At 41.0% G+C, this 16,841-nt stretch overlaps 1 protein-coding gene across 2 annotated transcripts in view; it reads left to right on the top strand.

Annotated features, from left to right (window-relative positions):
• Positions 1-16,841, top strand: part of COL4A2 (collagen type IV alpha 2 chain) — a 305,291-nt gene that overhangs the window by 124,352 nt on the left and 164,098 nt on the right. For both annotated transcript variants that reach the window (XM_061607561.1, XM_061607560.1), the window contains 2 exons: positions 10,583-10,717; positions 10,799-10,843. In XM_061607561.1, coding sequence (XP_061463545.1) covers positions 10,583-10,717; positions 10,799-10,843 — 180 coding nt within the window. The remainder of the gene's footprint in view (positions 1-10,582; positions 10,718-10,798; positions 10,844-16,841) is intronic.

The raw sequence follows: 16,841 nt of genomic DNA, 5'->3' as shown, positions 1-16,841 counted from the left end.
AACAGCAGGTCGATGCCTACAACTCCACACCAGCCAATAGATACCTTCTTAGGATCAAGGTTCACACCATGCTCATAGGATGGCCCAGACACAAGAATTTCTTCTGGTGTAGGAAGCCACTACAGCACTTAAATCCAGTTTTAAATCTGCAGCTAAGACTTTGGTGAATTTCTGATTGCCCTGTTGGGGGCACAGGATTTGTTGCCATTTTAGGCCTTATTTCTTCATGTAGCTACTTCCTCATTGGATCCTCCAGAAGTTGAACTACAACTCCCATCATCCCTAATCATTGGTCATCAAGTTGGGACTGATGGGAGTTGGAATCCAACAACATCTAGGACCCCCATAAATTCCCCACCCCTGTCCTATGGAGTGGTCCTGACTTCTGATACTATGTTTAATGAATGCCAGGAACTACAGTAGATTAACAGTAACTCTTTTATTGTTTAAATACAACTGACTAACACAGTCCTAACAAACACATGACTGCATACTTTCTTTCGTGTTTGAGTTCTAGTTTCACTTTTCATGCCAGATCACATAAGGCATTGTCCATATAAGGCACTGGCAGTTTATTCAGGATCACATTTCATTGTAGGAGGTGTGCAAGGCACTGTTTTCCTTCATATAAGGGAACAAGAACCAGTCTGTTGCAGACTGTTTTAGGGGGAAACCTTGCCTAAGAGAATAGTGTTGGCAGACTTTGGAGCAGAGTAGCATAATACCTCTCCCTGCCTTCCTTCCAAGCTTGACCTACTTACCTACTAACAGTCTCAAACTGTAGTGGAAATATTCCTTTAAAGTACATTTGTGGTTTTAGTCTTCTCATATTAGTCTTCTCATTGGAAGTAGACAACGAGTGCCATCTACAGGCCTGTTTTACAGATAAAACATCAAAATGTGAAGGATTTTTTAAAATCTATTTTGCAGTTTTCTATGCATTGTCTCCATATCAAGACCCCCCTCCCAATATGTAATAACCACTGGCTCACAAGAAAGGTCTTAGGGAAATAATATGTAACCATCCATCCTGACTTTTATTATGTTTCTGTTAGGAACAGACAGGACATCATGACACTTAGATGCCTACTAGAGGCGTTTTTGTTTAAGAAGGATTTCCCTGAGATGAGACCCAGTCATTTGAGGAATGTTAATTGTACAACTGTAGAAATAGTTTTATTGTTTTTAAAAGTTTGTAGGAATGGTTCTGATTGGAATGGTTTTGGGACTTGCATTTATTTATTTATTTTGTATTTTATCCCATTGTTATCTTGTTCTACCGTGATTTCTTGGCTTCAGGCTGTGAAGCTCTTTATTAATTTGTAGCAACAATAAATGAACAGCAGCCCTTTTGGGGTTTTGTGCCAGGATCCCTGTCCATAAGACACCCAACAGAGAGATGGCACCTGCGTATGTATGTGGGAGCTGGGTAACATTTCCCTCAGCCCTGGGGCAGAGTTCTGCCTGTGCATCCTTTTAACAATGGGGACGGGGGATGACAGGACCCACAGCTGCTCTCCTGCAAAAGATACCTTAGAGGAGCATCGCAAAGGAAAACGGAGGGCAGGATAAAATAGAACTAACACTAAGAGGACTTCCAAGTTCCCTCACTCAGATCCCAAGAGTATTTTACTTTCCCTAAAGAAGGGAGATTTCCCTTCAGCCAAACCCTCAGATAATAGGGACTGGGACACAAAGTGGCTGGTGTTTCCCACAGACCCTTTCCAGACTTGGCTTGCTCAGAGCCTGGTTATGATAAGTCACGTCTGACTGCTACCATTGCTCTCTCCTTCTCCTCGTCCCAGCTGGTTCCTGAAAAGGGAAGAAAGCCTGACTGACAAGGATACTTCCTCCTTTCCCTCCCCAGATTCTACCCACGCTTTCATGCCATTCTTGACACCATCTCTACTAGATTTGGCACAGCTGGGAAAAGAGGAGGAGTAGCCTGTTCCATCAGTGGCTGGACTGGTGGCATTTGTCACCAGCCTTGGGATGGAGCCAGGAGCCAGAAAGCTACAGGAACGATTTGATAGGTTCTGTTATCAAACCAAAAGTACCAAAATAAAACTGGATATTAAATATTTTGCTGGACAAATCTGTAGCAAGCATATTACTGCAGTCAAGTTGATTCACCATAGAGATAGACAGGGTTTATTGTGTGCTTCAATATCCACTACAATGCCAATTTAGTGCTTTGGGTGCTCTGGGAGCAGGTAACAATTTCATTATTGGGAATATAGAGCCAAAACAGCCATGATGTTAAATGTGTGAACATATTATATGTCGATTTTTTCCTATCATAATAGTAGCCAAACACAATCAGAATCATGGGGCATGTTAGGAGTAAAGCCTCAATGCTTATATCAAATAACCTGAACCGGGGGGGGGGGTGAGAAAGGCAACTTATCCTTCCCTTGTGGATTCCTTCTTCAGTAACAACTTGTTTGTTTTTCTCTGGCTTTACTTCCTTCCTTTTCTAGTTCGTCAGACAGTTAAAGATAGTATATGAGAGTGCTAGCCTCATAGTTCTACAACAGCCAGAATGATTTTATTTCCGGTGGAGGCTAGTAGAATCTAAACCTGGTGGGGTGCCTCTGAGGTCTCCATCCTCCTTCCTTGCAAAGAAACAGTGGGCACTTAAGCAGTACTATTCTACAAATACTTAGCACCTAAAAGTGTCTTACCTTGGTTCAGAAAAGGTCCCTGTGGTCACAGTTGCAGTCATTGCTGCTTCTCCAGCAAATGTTGGGAAGTTTAGAGATAGGAAGTGGTTTGATGCCAATAATGCTTTTCTGTTATTCGCCTCCTTCAGCTTATTCTGAGGTAGACAGCTTCTGAAACTAGAGAAGGAAAGGTATTTGTCATTTTATTACTGTACGGAACCTCCAGATTGAGAGTTATTCTACCTCTATGCTGAAGTTCGGGAGAATAACAGAAAAGGGCTTTTGGCCTGCTTTGTCTAATCACCTTTTAAAAGGTGTCTAAACCAGTTACATAAATGGACTGACTGTTTCTGTCACCCACTCCACATACATTTTACAATTTACAAAGGGCTTTATAGAAAAGAAAAGGAGGGTTTCCTTACCTTATTCAAGGAAATCTGTGAAGAGTTTTGTTGCCTTAGGCTGTAAGCACACTAGTCACCAGATCAGAGTGTTTCTATTAGCAACACCTAGAGGAGGAACAGTTGATCTGCCGATCGGTTGTGAAATCTCTTTGAAGCTGATTTTTTTTAAAAAGCCCTCAAGCTGCTCCCACCAGGTTTTACAGTAAAAAGGGGCAGGGTTTGATTAGCATTGTGTGCCCCCATTTTCAGAAATGAGAGGTGGAGATGCACTGGAATTGGCAGAACAGTGAATGTGTTTCTACCCCTTGAGTACCTGTCTTGTAGTAAAATAAAAATATGAGATGAGATGGCTAACAAGAAGGGGGTCTGCAAGAAGAAACAGCTTCAGGGAACCACCTTACTTATCCTAGGACTCAAGAAGCCACTCTGGGTAGCTCTCAGGCATGCATGTCAGCTTTTAAGAAGGATCTGGTGAACCATCTTCTCCCAACACTTGGGTTTCCTCTTCATATTTCCCCCCTGCATTTTGTTTTGGTGGGCTGGTTGGTTGCTGGGTGCAGATGCCTGTGTGTGAGTGTTGAGCAGTTGTTTTATTTCCTTTTTGGAAACAAAATGTTCCAGCCATTACACTGGACAGGATTATTGTGCTTCTGCAGCCCTTCCCTCTCAACTATCCACTGCCTTTTGCTTGCTTGTTTGCTTACTTCTCTCTCTCACTCACTCACTCTCTCTCTCTCTCTCTCTCTCTCTCTCTCTCTCTCTCTCACACACACACACACACACACAATAAGCAAAAAAGGTATGGCTGCTGCTACAAAGCTTGCTAGCTGAGCTTCATTGTAAGGGTGTTTGGAAAGTGAGGGGGATGATCTGCTGGCAGCTGCACAGACTCAGCAACACTCACAGGAAGAATGCATGGTTCTGACTGACTGGGGGCAAACCTCTGGGTGCCCCCTCCTGTTCTTTTTTTGTGGCTTGTGTCCATTAGCTACTAAGAGAAAAAAAAGGGGGAAGGAGATAAATGGACAGCCTGTTTCCAGCCTGTTTCTTTTTGCCACTCTGCCTAGTCTCTTTCCAATGCTGAAAATGACAGGGAGTAGTTGCTTAATTTTTTTTAACTGTTTCCCTCCCAGGAGATGGGTGGGAACCCGCTTGTAGTGATTATGACTGAGGGTCAGGAGAGAGAGAGAAGGTGGGCAAAAGCATCTAGGAAGCTTCTCAGTCAATGCCAAGGTATTAATATGACCGTGGATGACGGAAGAGTGAGCCATGGCTTTGAGGTTGGGGGGGGTCAGAATCTTGGGAGGGCACCACCCCACTTGGCCCAACACAGAAGCCTCCCCTGTTTATTCCCCAGTAGTAATAAATCTTACGTTTCTTTATTCTGTCAGCCACCAGTCTTATCAGACAACTCCTGTACTCCACTGCAAAATATATCAAACTCCCATAGAGAGGAGTTTAGTCCTTCATGGCACCACAGGTATTTCTGCAGTGGGGCAGAGGCAGCCCTGGTTCTGCATGATGCAAGACCCTTTTCTTTGTCAAAAAGACCCATAATTGGGCCTGCTGTTTATGCTATCTCCATCACAAATTTACAGGGAAGAGAAATGGGAAATGCATAGCCCTACTAGCTATTCAAAATATAATGATTTAGTTGAGTTTGTGCTTATTTGTGCTTAGGTGTGATTTCTTGCATAATTATATATGGTTTTATTTGTTTATTAAAATTTGTTTATGTTGTTTTTCTGTCTGACAATAAGTCTCCAAGCTGGCTGAGAATAAAATAAATAAATGAAGCACAATATATAATTTAACAAAGTAGTCAATTTCAAAATGAGACTAAGTGTAATTAAGGGTTATAAAAGTAGATTTCCCAGCTAACACTGCTGATATATCTACAAACCTCTGATTTCCCCCTAAGTGATTCTAATTATAATATGCATACTTTTTTAGCACATGTGTGAAGGTAGGGTGGGGATCGAAAAGGAGAGGGAAAGCCCGCGATCTTCAGGGGGGCAGGTGGAAAAACTTTCAGCACTTGGGAATTTATGTTAAAGTTAACAGCAGAGGCTTCTGTAATTTTAATCTTTTTTTCTTTTTTTAAAATGTGTTTTGCTGCTACAGCAAAGGAGTAGCTTGAACTTCTCTCCAGGGCCATGGTGCACCATAGTACATCTGAGGAAGGAGGCTACATCACAACGCAGCATTTTGCTAGGTATATTAGAGGGGGAACACAGTGTGGCTGATTTCAGATAGCAGTTTATTCTATTTTCCCAACATTATTATTATTATTTATTAAACTTATATACCGCCCGACTAGCAATAGCTCTCTGGGCGGTTAACATAAAATACAATAAAATTACAGAATCTAATACAACAAGCATATAAAAACTACACAATCTAAAATCAAATTACAAACATTTAACTAAAATTAAAATGCCTCAGAGAAGAGAAAGGTTTTAACTTGGTGCCGAAAAGATGATAGTGTCGGCGCCAAGCGCACCTCCTCAGGGAGACTGTTCCACAATTCGGGGGCCGCCACTGAGATATATTACATTTATATCCCGCTCAAAGTAGTGTACAAACATGGTTCTCCTCCTTCCAATTTTATCCTCACAACAACGCTGTGGATTGTTATCATTTCCTTACCTGATAATTTCCAAATTTTCTTTGATCTTTTACCTGATGTAAACACCACTTCTGGGAATCTAGCAGAACATCGTGGAAGTTTAGTGCTCACTTCCACGTTAACTGCTTCCAGAAAAATTCTGTTTGCAACTTCGTTAACCTGCAAAATCGTGGGAGTAAAGTGACAAAATTTGGGTCATGATATTGGCATACATTTCTTTCCAGTTGTTTTCATGGGGGAACAGAAGTGTGCATGTGCAGAAAGGGGGGAAGTAGCAACATGGCCAATGACATATATTGTTGCCTCATATCATGCCCACTGGTGGGAATGAAACTAAGCGTGACATGGCAGTAAATCGGTTTAAAAGCCCGTAATGCAACAGGTACTGCAGTGTGAAAGGTATGTTGGAAATCAGGACAGCAGAAGTACTACCATTATAATCAGTAAAACTAATGCAATAAACCTCCATGTCTGAATGCAGCCTGTAGGTGAAAGGATGCTGCGTGTAACATGCCCTGTAGAGGAGTATAAGCACTGAGGTCTTGCTTGCGGATTTCTCCTGGGCACCTGGTTGGCCACTGTGAAAACAGGATGCTGGACTACATGGGCCACGGGCCTGATCCAGCAGGCTCTTCCTATGTTCCTAAGCACTGCTGCTGCTTTGCTACATGAAAGGCCACATCCAATGAAAGAAAGCTTACATTTTGCTGGTGCACATTGAACAGTAGTGGCCAGTGATGCATTAAGCCATTTTAATAACCCCTTCCCACCCGCAAAAGGTGATTGGTATAAAGGGGTTGACGTGAAGCACAGTTGCTGGTGTGCATGAGCAATTGTGCTTAAAGAAAAAACTACATATCACTCCCAGTGATAAATGGAAAAAACGGGTTGACATTAAGCAAAGCTGTACTAGTCCACTGGGGTGCATTAATAATTAGTGCTTTTTGAAAGGAAGGAAGGACGCAAGCAAGCAAGCGGGAATGAGAATAAATTGTTAGATTCAACTATCTTCCCAAAAGAGGAGGCAGGGAGGAAAGGGGTAGGGAATGAAGGTGGAGGAAAGTTTGCTGAACAGATTGGGCAGGTTTTAATGCACACCACATGTATAGCAGTGTATGGCTGCTTCACATGGAAAACAGATGTGCAGTGAAAATGCAATATCAAAAATGTAGTCATAAAACAAGTATGAAAATTACCATAAGGAAGGGGGGATACTATGATAAGTATGGTTGGACCTGCGTCATGTGATCACCAGCAAGAAAGGAGGGGGGGAGCCTGATGAAAATTAGCCCTCAATCTGATGTATTTGTCCCCAGATGACCACCTATTCCTGCATGAGAATTATGAACAGACCAATCCCAGTATGGTGGAGAGGAGAGAGTCCATGATGGAAAAAATGCCATAAATGTTTTTAGATGTTCAAAAGATTTGAAAAAACTTTTTAGATGGTTTTTAAATGTTTTAAATATGTTTTTATTTTATTTTAAATTGTATTGTTTTAACATTTTGTATGTTTGCCTCCCTGGACTCCTTTGGGAGGAAGGATGGTATAGAAATTAAATAAATAAATAAATAAACTATCCAAGCCTTGCTGGGCTCATGCCAACCAGAGCAGAAGATGTGTATGTGTATGTGTAGGGGGGCTCTTTCTTTTAATTTCCCTTAAATTGGTTCCTATTGGAGGGAAATTAACTATGCCAGCTCCAGGACTGTCATATTTTTCTTCTCATTTTGGGAGTCTGCTGAATGAACGAGGGGGCTTTGGATCCTGTGGATTAGGGTTACCAGGTCTCTGTTTTTGGCCAGAGTCTCCAGTTTTTGGGGGTCCCCTCTGGTTCTCCAGCTAGCACCCCTTAATATCCAGACTCTCAGCTTCAATTTAAAAAAAAATATTAAGTTTCTAGGTGGTCTGGTTCCCGAGATATACAGCAAAACATCAACCGCCCCCTGCGTGACTGCTAAATCTGTTTTACAGATCTTTACAACAGCTCTTAGCTCTAACTACAACTCCCATCTGCCCAATCCAGTGGCCGTGCTGGCTGGGGCTGATGGGAGTTGTAGTTTTAAAAAGTAACTTTTCCAAGCTCTGGCTCTAACCCCGCCCTTTCAGGATTGTAGCCAATAAATGAAGCCAGGGTTGTGACTTGTTGTTCCAGGCATCCCTAGGCTTAATTTCAACAGTCAGAAAATGGTGGCTTTGAGATTTTGCAGTTTGTGCAAGTAATATGTCTTAAAGTTTTTTTTTCCTCTTGTGTGCAAGAGTCAGACCCCGGGCTATGAAATATGAAAGTATTTAATCCAGTACTTCCTTTCCATGTACCTGTAGTAAACCCCATTGAACTCCATCCATTAGGACTTACTTTTGAGTAGACATGGTTAGGATTGTGCTGTAAATTAATGGGACTTTTGAGTAAACATAGCACAGACTTGTGTTTGTGTTGTAAATCTTTCTCTCCCTCTCCAATCCTATTTTTAAAGCAGTTAGGCAGGGTTTACCTAGGTATCACAGTTTTTATTATGTAGGAAACTAACACTGATTTAAAAAAAATGTTCCTCAATGACCAACTGGTTTGACAATAAACTATTATATGGGGTGTATTTTTATACCTGTGTGTGTGTGTGTGTGTGTGTGTGTGTGTGTGGCCTTTCCAACAACCCTGTGAGGTATGGTTGGTGATTGGAAACCAAGGCAGCTCACAATAAGAAATAAATCACTTTAAAAACCAATAACCATAAACAAGTATAAATAGTTGCAAAACAGCTTAAAGTGGCATGATTCCAAATTTTTGCTTGGGTGAATGAAGTTTTATTTATTTATTTTTATTTATTTATTATTTGATTTATATCCCTCCCTTCCTCCCAGAAGGAGCCCAGAGCGGCAAACAAAAGCACTAAAACACTTTAAAAATCATAAAAACAGACTTTAAAATATATTAAAACATCTTTAAAAACATTTTTAAAAACTTTAAAAACATTTTTTTAAAAGAAAAGGTTTAAAAACATATTAAAAAGCAATTCCAACACAGACTGGGTTAAGGTCTCAACTTAAAAGGCTTGTAAAAAGAAGAAGTTCCTTATCACTTGATGGTACAGTTTTCCCTGGTTGAGTAGCCCCATTGAATACATTGGGACTTGCTTCTGAGTAAACAAACATAGGATTGCACTATAAATATCTTTACAGGTTGTATAAATAATAAACAGATTTGATAGTCATGCTTATATAAATATTTTGTCATACTGTGTCCCAATAAGTATCCGATTTCACACTATGGTTGTACAATACTTCCTCTACATTTTAAGTATGCCTTGGGGTGGTCATTGTTTTCATCCTGAGGGGTAGATAGGCTGAGAGATGGTGAGTAGCCCATGGTCACCCACTACAGTTTATAGCTCATTTCCATTTTGAAAAATTAATTAAAACAATTTACATGCAGGCAAAATTTATTAAGTGGATTCACACAATACATTTAAAGCACATCCAATTCACATTTAAAGTGCACGACTTCCCCTAAAGAATCTTGGGAAGTGTCGTTTCCCCCTCACAGTTATAGTTCTCACCACTCTTAACAAATTGCAGTTCCCATGATTCTGTGGTGGGATTCATGTGCTTCAAATGGGTGTTGAATGTGCTTTAAATGAATGGTGTGGATCTGCCCTAGGTATGATGTGCATTCAAGAGTGAATTGAAAAGAACAATTTTAAAAGATACTTCTTACTCTTACTCATTTCTCAGACCTCTTTCTGAAGTGAAGGATCAAATCTGTAAAGATGTTTAGAGCAGCCACATTAAAAGATAAGGGCAGGGCATTCCAGGCAGGGGGTTGCCAACCCTGCTTGGAGATGGATGTCTTTGCAAAGGAGCCCTAGTCAAGGTTTACCAACAGCACAATCCAAACTATATCTACTCAGAAGTCAGTCCTGTTGAGTTCTATGGGGCTTAATCCCTTAGTAAGTGTGTTTAGAATTGTAGCCTTCAGGAGCATCCATCTTTACTCCCCAATGCTCCCATCTAACATTTCCACAACACTAGGCTCCTTTGTCCCTATGGTGGCCTTCTGGTGACTGGCCTGGCCTGAAGGCACTTAAACCTTTCTTGCTGAAAGCAAGTAGGCTAGATTAAATGTTCCCTACCCAGGCTCCATCTTTTAGCTAAGATTTTATTTTAATTTCCAATGAGATTTTTTTTAATTGTATGCTCCAAGCAACTGTGATTGATGCTTAATGTATCATGCTTAATGACATCATTCGGGCCCGCCCCATGACATCATTTGGGCCTGCCCTGTGACATCATTCGGGCCTGCCCCGTGACATCACTAGGGCCCACCCCTCAAATCTCAAGTTTTGGGATGCTTCTGACCTGGCAACCCTACTGTGGATCCAAGGCCTCCCTCAATCTACCCTCACCACTATATTTTCCCCCCTGTTGTGACACCAGAGCACTGACAACAGTGGGGATGGCTGCATAGACTTCCACAGTGAGAAGGAACTCCAAGATTGGAGGCCTCTAGGACTGCACCTCCCACACTATTGGTGGAGGGGACGATCTGCTCTGTCCTGTGGCCCCTGCAATACACTCCCAGGGATCAAAGAATAGGGTTTATGCTAACAGTTACATTTCACTGCTAGATACTGTGAAAGAGATGCTTGTTCAACAAGGAGCAATACTTTTTTTGAGTAGTTAAGTGTGAAATCTATGACTTTCTTGCTTTTGTTACTCATTTCTGCTGCATACGTTTGACACATATTACTATTCAGAGGAACTGGCCTTTTAAAAAAATGACTAGCCTCCTTCTTAGAACAATGGCAGATTTCTTCATTATTGTAGAGATCCAGCACTGTATTTATGACCATAGTTCCTAAACAGTTGTGTTTGTTATGATTCTCAGGGCCAACCAGGACTGCTTGGACCACAGGGACCCTCTGGGCCACCTGGAGTGGAAGGTATCCCAGGCTTACCAGGGCACAAAGGATATAAAGGCGAAAGAGGCCAACCAGGAATAACTGGACCCAAAGGAGAAGTGGTAATGATAAAACTTCTAAGAAATTAACTTACCTGTAAAAAAGGACTGATTATTTTCATCATGTTTCTTTTTTCTTTCTAGGGACAAAGAGGGGTCACTGGATTTTCTGGTGCGGATGGTGTTCCTGTAAGTAGCCTCTATTTCATCCACTGAAATAAGGAAGTCTTTCTGTAAAGTGTTCAAACTGGTTTCAAATAAATTCCATTATGAAATCTCTTCTTTCTGATAATGAGTTCAGTCACATGTAAGTAAAATAGCCTCAGTTTTCTCTAAAGTAACCAAGAGGCTCCAAGTATCTAAAATGCACACCAAAATACAAAAAATAAAAATAAAATGGAGTTTAAAAACAAGATATCAATAAAATGAAAGAGGTTTAAACAGATGGCAATATAAAACTACATATTAATTTAAAATGACAGGTGCTATATTAAAAGCTGACTGGAATTTAAAAAATGTTTTTGTTAGCTATCTATAGACAGGCACAGAGGGAGTTCAGTGGATCTCTGGGATTTCCACAGGTTTAGCCCCAAAGGGCAGTCCTGTTTCTCATGCCTGGCCCCCTGATCTCACAGAGACAGAGAAGGTATAGAAACCATTCCAGGAAATAAGAATGAATCAGTGGCGTAGCTGGAGGGGGGGCAAAGGGGGACTTTTTGGGGGGCGGCACTTTTCGCGTGCACCTCCCCACCTGCATGTACCGGGTGCGGAAGATACACCAAAACCCTCAGGGTGGCTCCTCCTCTTCTTCCTCCTCTCGCCACCTCACCAGGTAGGAAGGAGGCGGCCAGGTTCAGGGCGACTGGGTCGGGCGCTCCTTCCCCGGCCGAAGTGGGAGGAGAGCAGCCTCCCTTTATAACCACGCGGTTTGGCTCTAAGCCCTACTTGGCCGGGCCAAGGCGAAGCGCTCTCGTTTTAAGCGCTTTCGCTTTCCTATCAGCAGGGCGGTTTTCAGGCAAATTTTTCCTTCAAGCCCGGGCATAGCCTTACTGTTTGCTTTCGGGCTTCGAAGTTGGCAGACGTGGCGGCTGGAATACCCCTTTGTGTGAAGGTTCACATCCACGCTACACATGTAAAGCACATTTAAACGACATGGCTTCCCCTAAGGAATCCTGGGAACTGTAGTTTTTTTAGGGTGCTGGGAATGGTAGCTCTGTGAAGGGTAAACTACAGTTCGCAGGATTCTCTGGTCTTCAGTTTGCTTCCTGCTTTGGGTTCAGAGTGGGGGGGGAGAGTTGAGGGGCTGGGCAAAACTAGCCTACCTAATCTGTTCTAACGTAGGTGGTAGCCTCCGTTCAGACTGGCTCCCCAGCCTTTTTGGTGGGTGTATTCTGCATCATGTCGTTGACACAGTAATAGTAAGTTTGTGGTGGATTTATACTGGACTAGCCTTGCAACGTTCTACTTTATTAGTTGTTTTGTGATGCTTCCCCAGTGTGACCTCGTTATTGCCTTTTGGTGCAACAAAAGTAGGACCTCTCCCCAACGTTATGAACGCCCAACATTATGAATGTATCAAAAGTTACAGGATTTTAATGGGAAATTGTGGGATATGCACCAATGGAAAATAAAGCATTATGTCTGTCCTGAAACTTTTGTAGGTGCAAACGGTATTGAAAGTGAGGTTGCTTATAATTGCCCCAATGCCGTCATGAGAACAAATCATCATGAATGCACAATAAAAAAGGATACCTGGAGAGGCCTCATTGTTAAAATTTAGGTGGAATGTAAAAAAAAAATTGTTCACCCAGGTATTTGAGTCTTGAAAGATATTGTTCCTGACAACTTTAAAATTATTTAGCTGAGAGAATATTTGATTGTTTTTTAAAAAAAAATAAAATATTTGCATCACTTTGTTTACAACCTTGAGCTCCTTTGGGATGAAGGGCAGGATAAAAATCATAACAATAATAACTCCTCCTCTGTATGAATTATTAACTGCCGTTTGAGAGGTTACAATGCTTGGGGCTTTTTAGTTTAGGAAGAAAGGTGAATAAATTATACACAATGTGGAGAAAGTGGCTACTGTGAAGTTGTTGTTATTAATTAAATCTATATCCCACCCTTCCTCCCAGTAGGAGCCTGGTGTGGCAAACTAAAACACTATAAAACAAAATATATTAAAATATATTGAAACAAAATATATTTAAAAACATCTATTTAAAAAAGCTTTAAAAACATCTTAAAAAGCAATTCCAACACAGACACAGACTGGGATAAGGTCTCTTTTTAAAAGGCTTGTTGAAAGAGGAAGGTTTTTCTCCCTCTTTCATAATACCACAACCTGGGGTCATACAATTAAGCTGGGGGAGATTCAAGACAGACAAAAGGAAGGATTTGTAAACACAGTGCACAGTTAAACTGTGGAATTGACTACCACAAGTCACGGTCACCAAGTTAGACTGCTTTAGAATCATGGAAAAGTAGAGTTAGAAGAGGCCTGTAAGGCCATTAAGTCCAACCCGCTGCTTAATGCAGGAATCCAAGTTAAAACATATCCTACAGGTCACTGCCCAACTGGCTCTTGAATGCCTCCAGTGTTGGAGAGCTCTGTGTCGAGTCTGTTCTGGGCTCATGCGAGGGACGGGCAAGGGGCGGCAAACTCAGACCGCCTGGGCGGCAAAAGCTCTAGCTACCCCACTGGAATGAATACTTAAGGTAGTGAATCTTTGGGAGGATATTTAAACTGCAAATAATCTTGAACAAATGATGAAAGCCTGTGAATCTACCTTTCATGAAATTGTGGATGTGGGAGCCGTGAGAAATTAATGGGGAAGCATTATTGTCACAGTAAAACATGTTTTCTTAACTTTCTAATTAGTGTATGATATGAAATAATAAACAAAGAAGTTCTCCGTCTAGATTCTTTCACAGAACTCCCCAGACATATTTCCCAGAACTGGCTTCCTTTGTACTGCCCTTTGACATCAGTCCTTTTTCTACCACCCACATGCATAAATCCAAGAACTTCCAAATTGCTATTTTTAGGTTATTGTCTTATCCTCCCACCCTCCCTATCTGCTTTGATTTTCAGAGCTGAAACCAGCAAAACCCTTTTCTGTCTTAAATTAAAGCTTACTCTGTCAATTTTCCAAATTTACAAATTGCCTTGACTTTCATGGAACTTGCCTCCATATGAAATTGTTAGAATACTGTATAACAACATGTAATACTGCAGTGCGGCTGTGGCACGTTTCCTGCATGGGAAGCACCGAAAAAGAAAGAAGACTGCATGTAATTCTGTTTGTGATAATCACACATGTGATTACTTCAGATGGTGTATATGTGCTGGGAAACTGTGGCCAATTCCAAGTACCAAGTATGCAGTGAAATAGATATAGATTTAGTGATCACATCTGCATATATCCAGTTGTGGGCCGGATGAGGATCAACAAAGTGAGTCAGAGATTCTGTGGGTGAGCTGTTCCTAGGTCCAGGAGTTGAAGGAACAGGTGTGTAGTTTGGAGGTGCTCTTAGATCCATCTTTGTCACTGGAGGATCAGATAATCTCTGTGGCAAGGAGAGCCTATGGACAAGGATAGCTTGACAACCGTGCTTCATGTACTGGTAACCACACAATTGGACTGTTGTAATGTGCTCTATGTGGGGCTCCCCTTCAGATTGGTTGGGAAGCTGCAGCTGGTGCAAAACGCTTATAGCCATGTGATTAAATCGAGCACCTGGATACACACATACTAAATCTGCGCTGAGGGGACTGCACTGGTAGAGATGTAAAGGCCCAGGAAAAAAAGGAACAATTTGGGGGGAAACTGTTTTCCCCCGCTTTTTCTGAAGCCGTTTTGGTTTTTTTATGGAAAAATTGAAAAAAATGAAGAAAAAATGGATTATGGAATGTTTTATTTTAGCATGATGAATAAAATGTTTCATTGAATTTTGGTTCCCCCCTTTTTCTCAGTTCTTTTTATGGGAATGGATGCTTTATATCTGCTTGACACTTTGGAGGACTAGCAGAGACATAAATAATTTTCTTTGTTATTAATGTTGATGGTTTCTTCTGGTTTTTTTAAAATTGTTTTTTGCCTGCTCCTCATATACTGCCAAAACGAAAGAGGTTCCTTACAGTTCAGGATCTTTTAGATCCATTTATTACAAAAAAAAGTAAAACTTTTAAAAAGTAAATTCAATTTGTAGTAACTGTTTGAATAAAATATACTTTTAATATACCAAATGTGATAATTTTATGCCCAACTTGTACATAATTATATTTTATGTTCCTGAAGTAACAAAGTGACTTTCGATATGTAAAAAGTGCTAGTATTGCATTTTTTCAATTTTTCTGAAAATTTCTGTTTTTTCTGGAAAAAAAACAGTTTTTTCCCATGCCTTAAAAATTTCTGGAAATTTTACATCTCTGTACACTGGCTACCAGTCAGCTACTGGTTCATGTTCAAGATTTTGTTACTATTATCTGAAATCCTGAACATATTAGGACCAGGTTAGCTGAAAGACCATCTGCCCTTGTATAGCCCCATAGGATTACTTATACCATTTGAAGAAATTCTACTCATGGTACCACACCTTACCAAAAGTGATAGAGTGATGACCTCAAAAAGGGGGGGTTCCACTATTGCCACTCTACTCTGGAATGCCCTTCCCTCTCCACATGTGAAGCAGCAGCAATCATTAGTTGCTTCAGAAATTTTATAAGGACATATTTTTGCCTGAGTTTTCCCTGAGATCCCGTAAGTTCCGGCCCTGTTTTTATCTGTATGGATTTCCTAAATTCCATTTTTAATGTTTCTATATGCTTCTACACTACTGTTTTACTGGTTTTATGTATTTTTGTTTTAATGATATTATTTACTGATTTTATGTTGTACAATATGTAGAGATTTTTAAAATATTAAGTGGTTTATCAATGTTTTGAATTAATTAATTAAAACTAAATGCAGTTTTCTCACGTTTTTCACACACAAATTGGCTTTTTATGCAGAGTAATTTGTAGTTTGGATATATAGGAGAGGCTCATTTCAGCTCCTATCTCACTCAGCTCAGTCAAGGCATTATCATGAACAGAGCACCTCTGATTGTGCAGCACCCACAGGGGATTTCCTCTAGAAGAAATAGATGGAGCTTCCTTAATGCCTGTTGCCAAGTATTGCAAAGCACCGTCAAGTACAACTGAGACAAATTTGTGCAGAACACAACACAGCAACCTATTCAAGATGAATGGCAGAAAACAGTCCCAGCGCTCAGTGGTGCTTCTTAGTGATGGTGTGAACTTAGAATTTGAGTCGTTTGAAATATGCCCTCTCCTAGTTTAAAAAGCCTCATTTTGAGCTGCCCCAGACTGCTATGAATCCAGGTCTGGCTCAAAATATGATTCACCACTAGGGATGGGGTCCGCTGCCTAGTTCTAGTCCACTTGTATTCCAATAGTCCGTCGTTCGATCCCAGTCTGCCCTTTTTTGGTTCCTGCTTGCTTTGGCACTTGCCGATTCAATCCGCTGGGTTTTGGGGGGGTTGTGCAAAAAAATTGCATAATTTTTAAAGTAAATGCCTATGTAAATGGTCACGGTGTTCCACTTGGTTTATTTTTTCGTATTTATCAAACCTACACATTGTTACGAATGCATCAACTACAACATTGATTACAAAAATAATTATGTAAAATCATGGAAAAAGTTCAGGGAGGAAATCCATGCTGATTACAGCCATGGCTCACTGCAAAAAATCTGTGCCGATTACCATTGCTGCCTGCCACAAGAGATCAGTGCTGGTCCGAAAAGATAGCGGACTGTCAAATTCAGTCGGAATTCAGTCTGATTTAGTGGATATTCTCCCCCATCCCTATTCACCATCACTATTAGCCAAGTCTTCCCTACTTGTTCAGCCCGCCTACCTTCACATGCAAGAAACCTTAATTTGAGAAGGACAGGGTACTGGTGGAAAGCTCATTAGAAACAGGAGAGGCCTTACTGAAAACAGTGCTCCTGATTGCTTGCTGCCAGGGAGCATGGAAATTGTAGCTTCATTGCATCCTGAATTGAATCAGGAAGGAGAAAAAAATATAAACCCTGTTCTAACCACAACCATCTGTCATGTCCTGGAAACCTTTGAAAAACTAGGTTTTGACATGCGCCAAGGGGAATTTGCCCATCACTTG

Source organism: Rhineura floridana, chromosome 2 (genome assembly GCF_030035675.1).
Source record: "Rhineura floridana isolate rRhiFlo1 chromosome 2, rRhiFlo1.hap2, whole genome shotgun sequence".
Classification (NCBI taxonomy): domain Eukaryota; kingdom Metazoa; phylum Chordata; class Lepidosauria; order Squamata; family Rhineuridae; genus Rhineura; species Rhineura floridana.
Note: the sequence above shows the minus strand (reverse complement) of the source record. Positions and strands in the feature narration are given on the sequence as shown.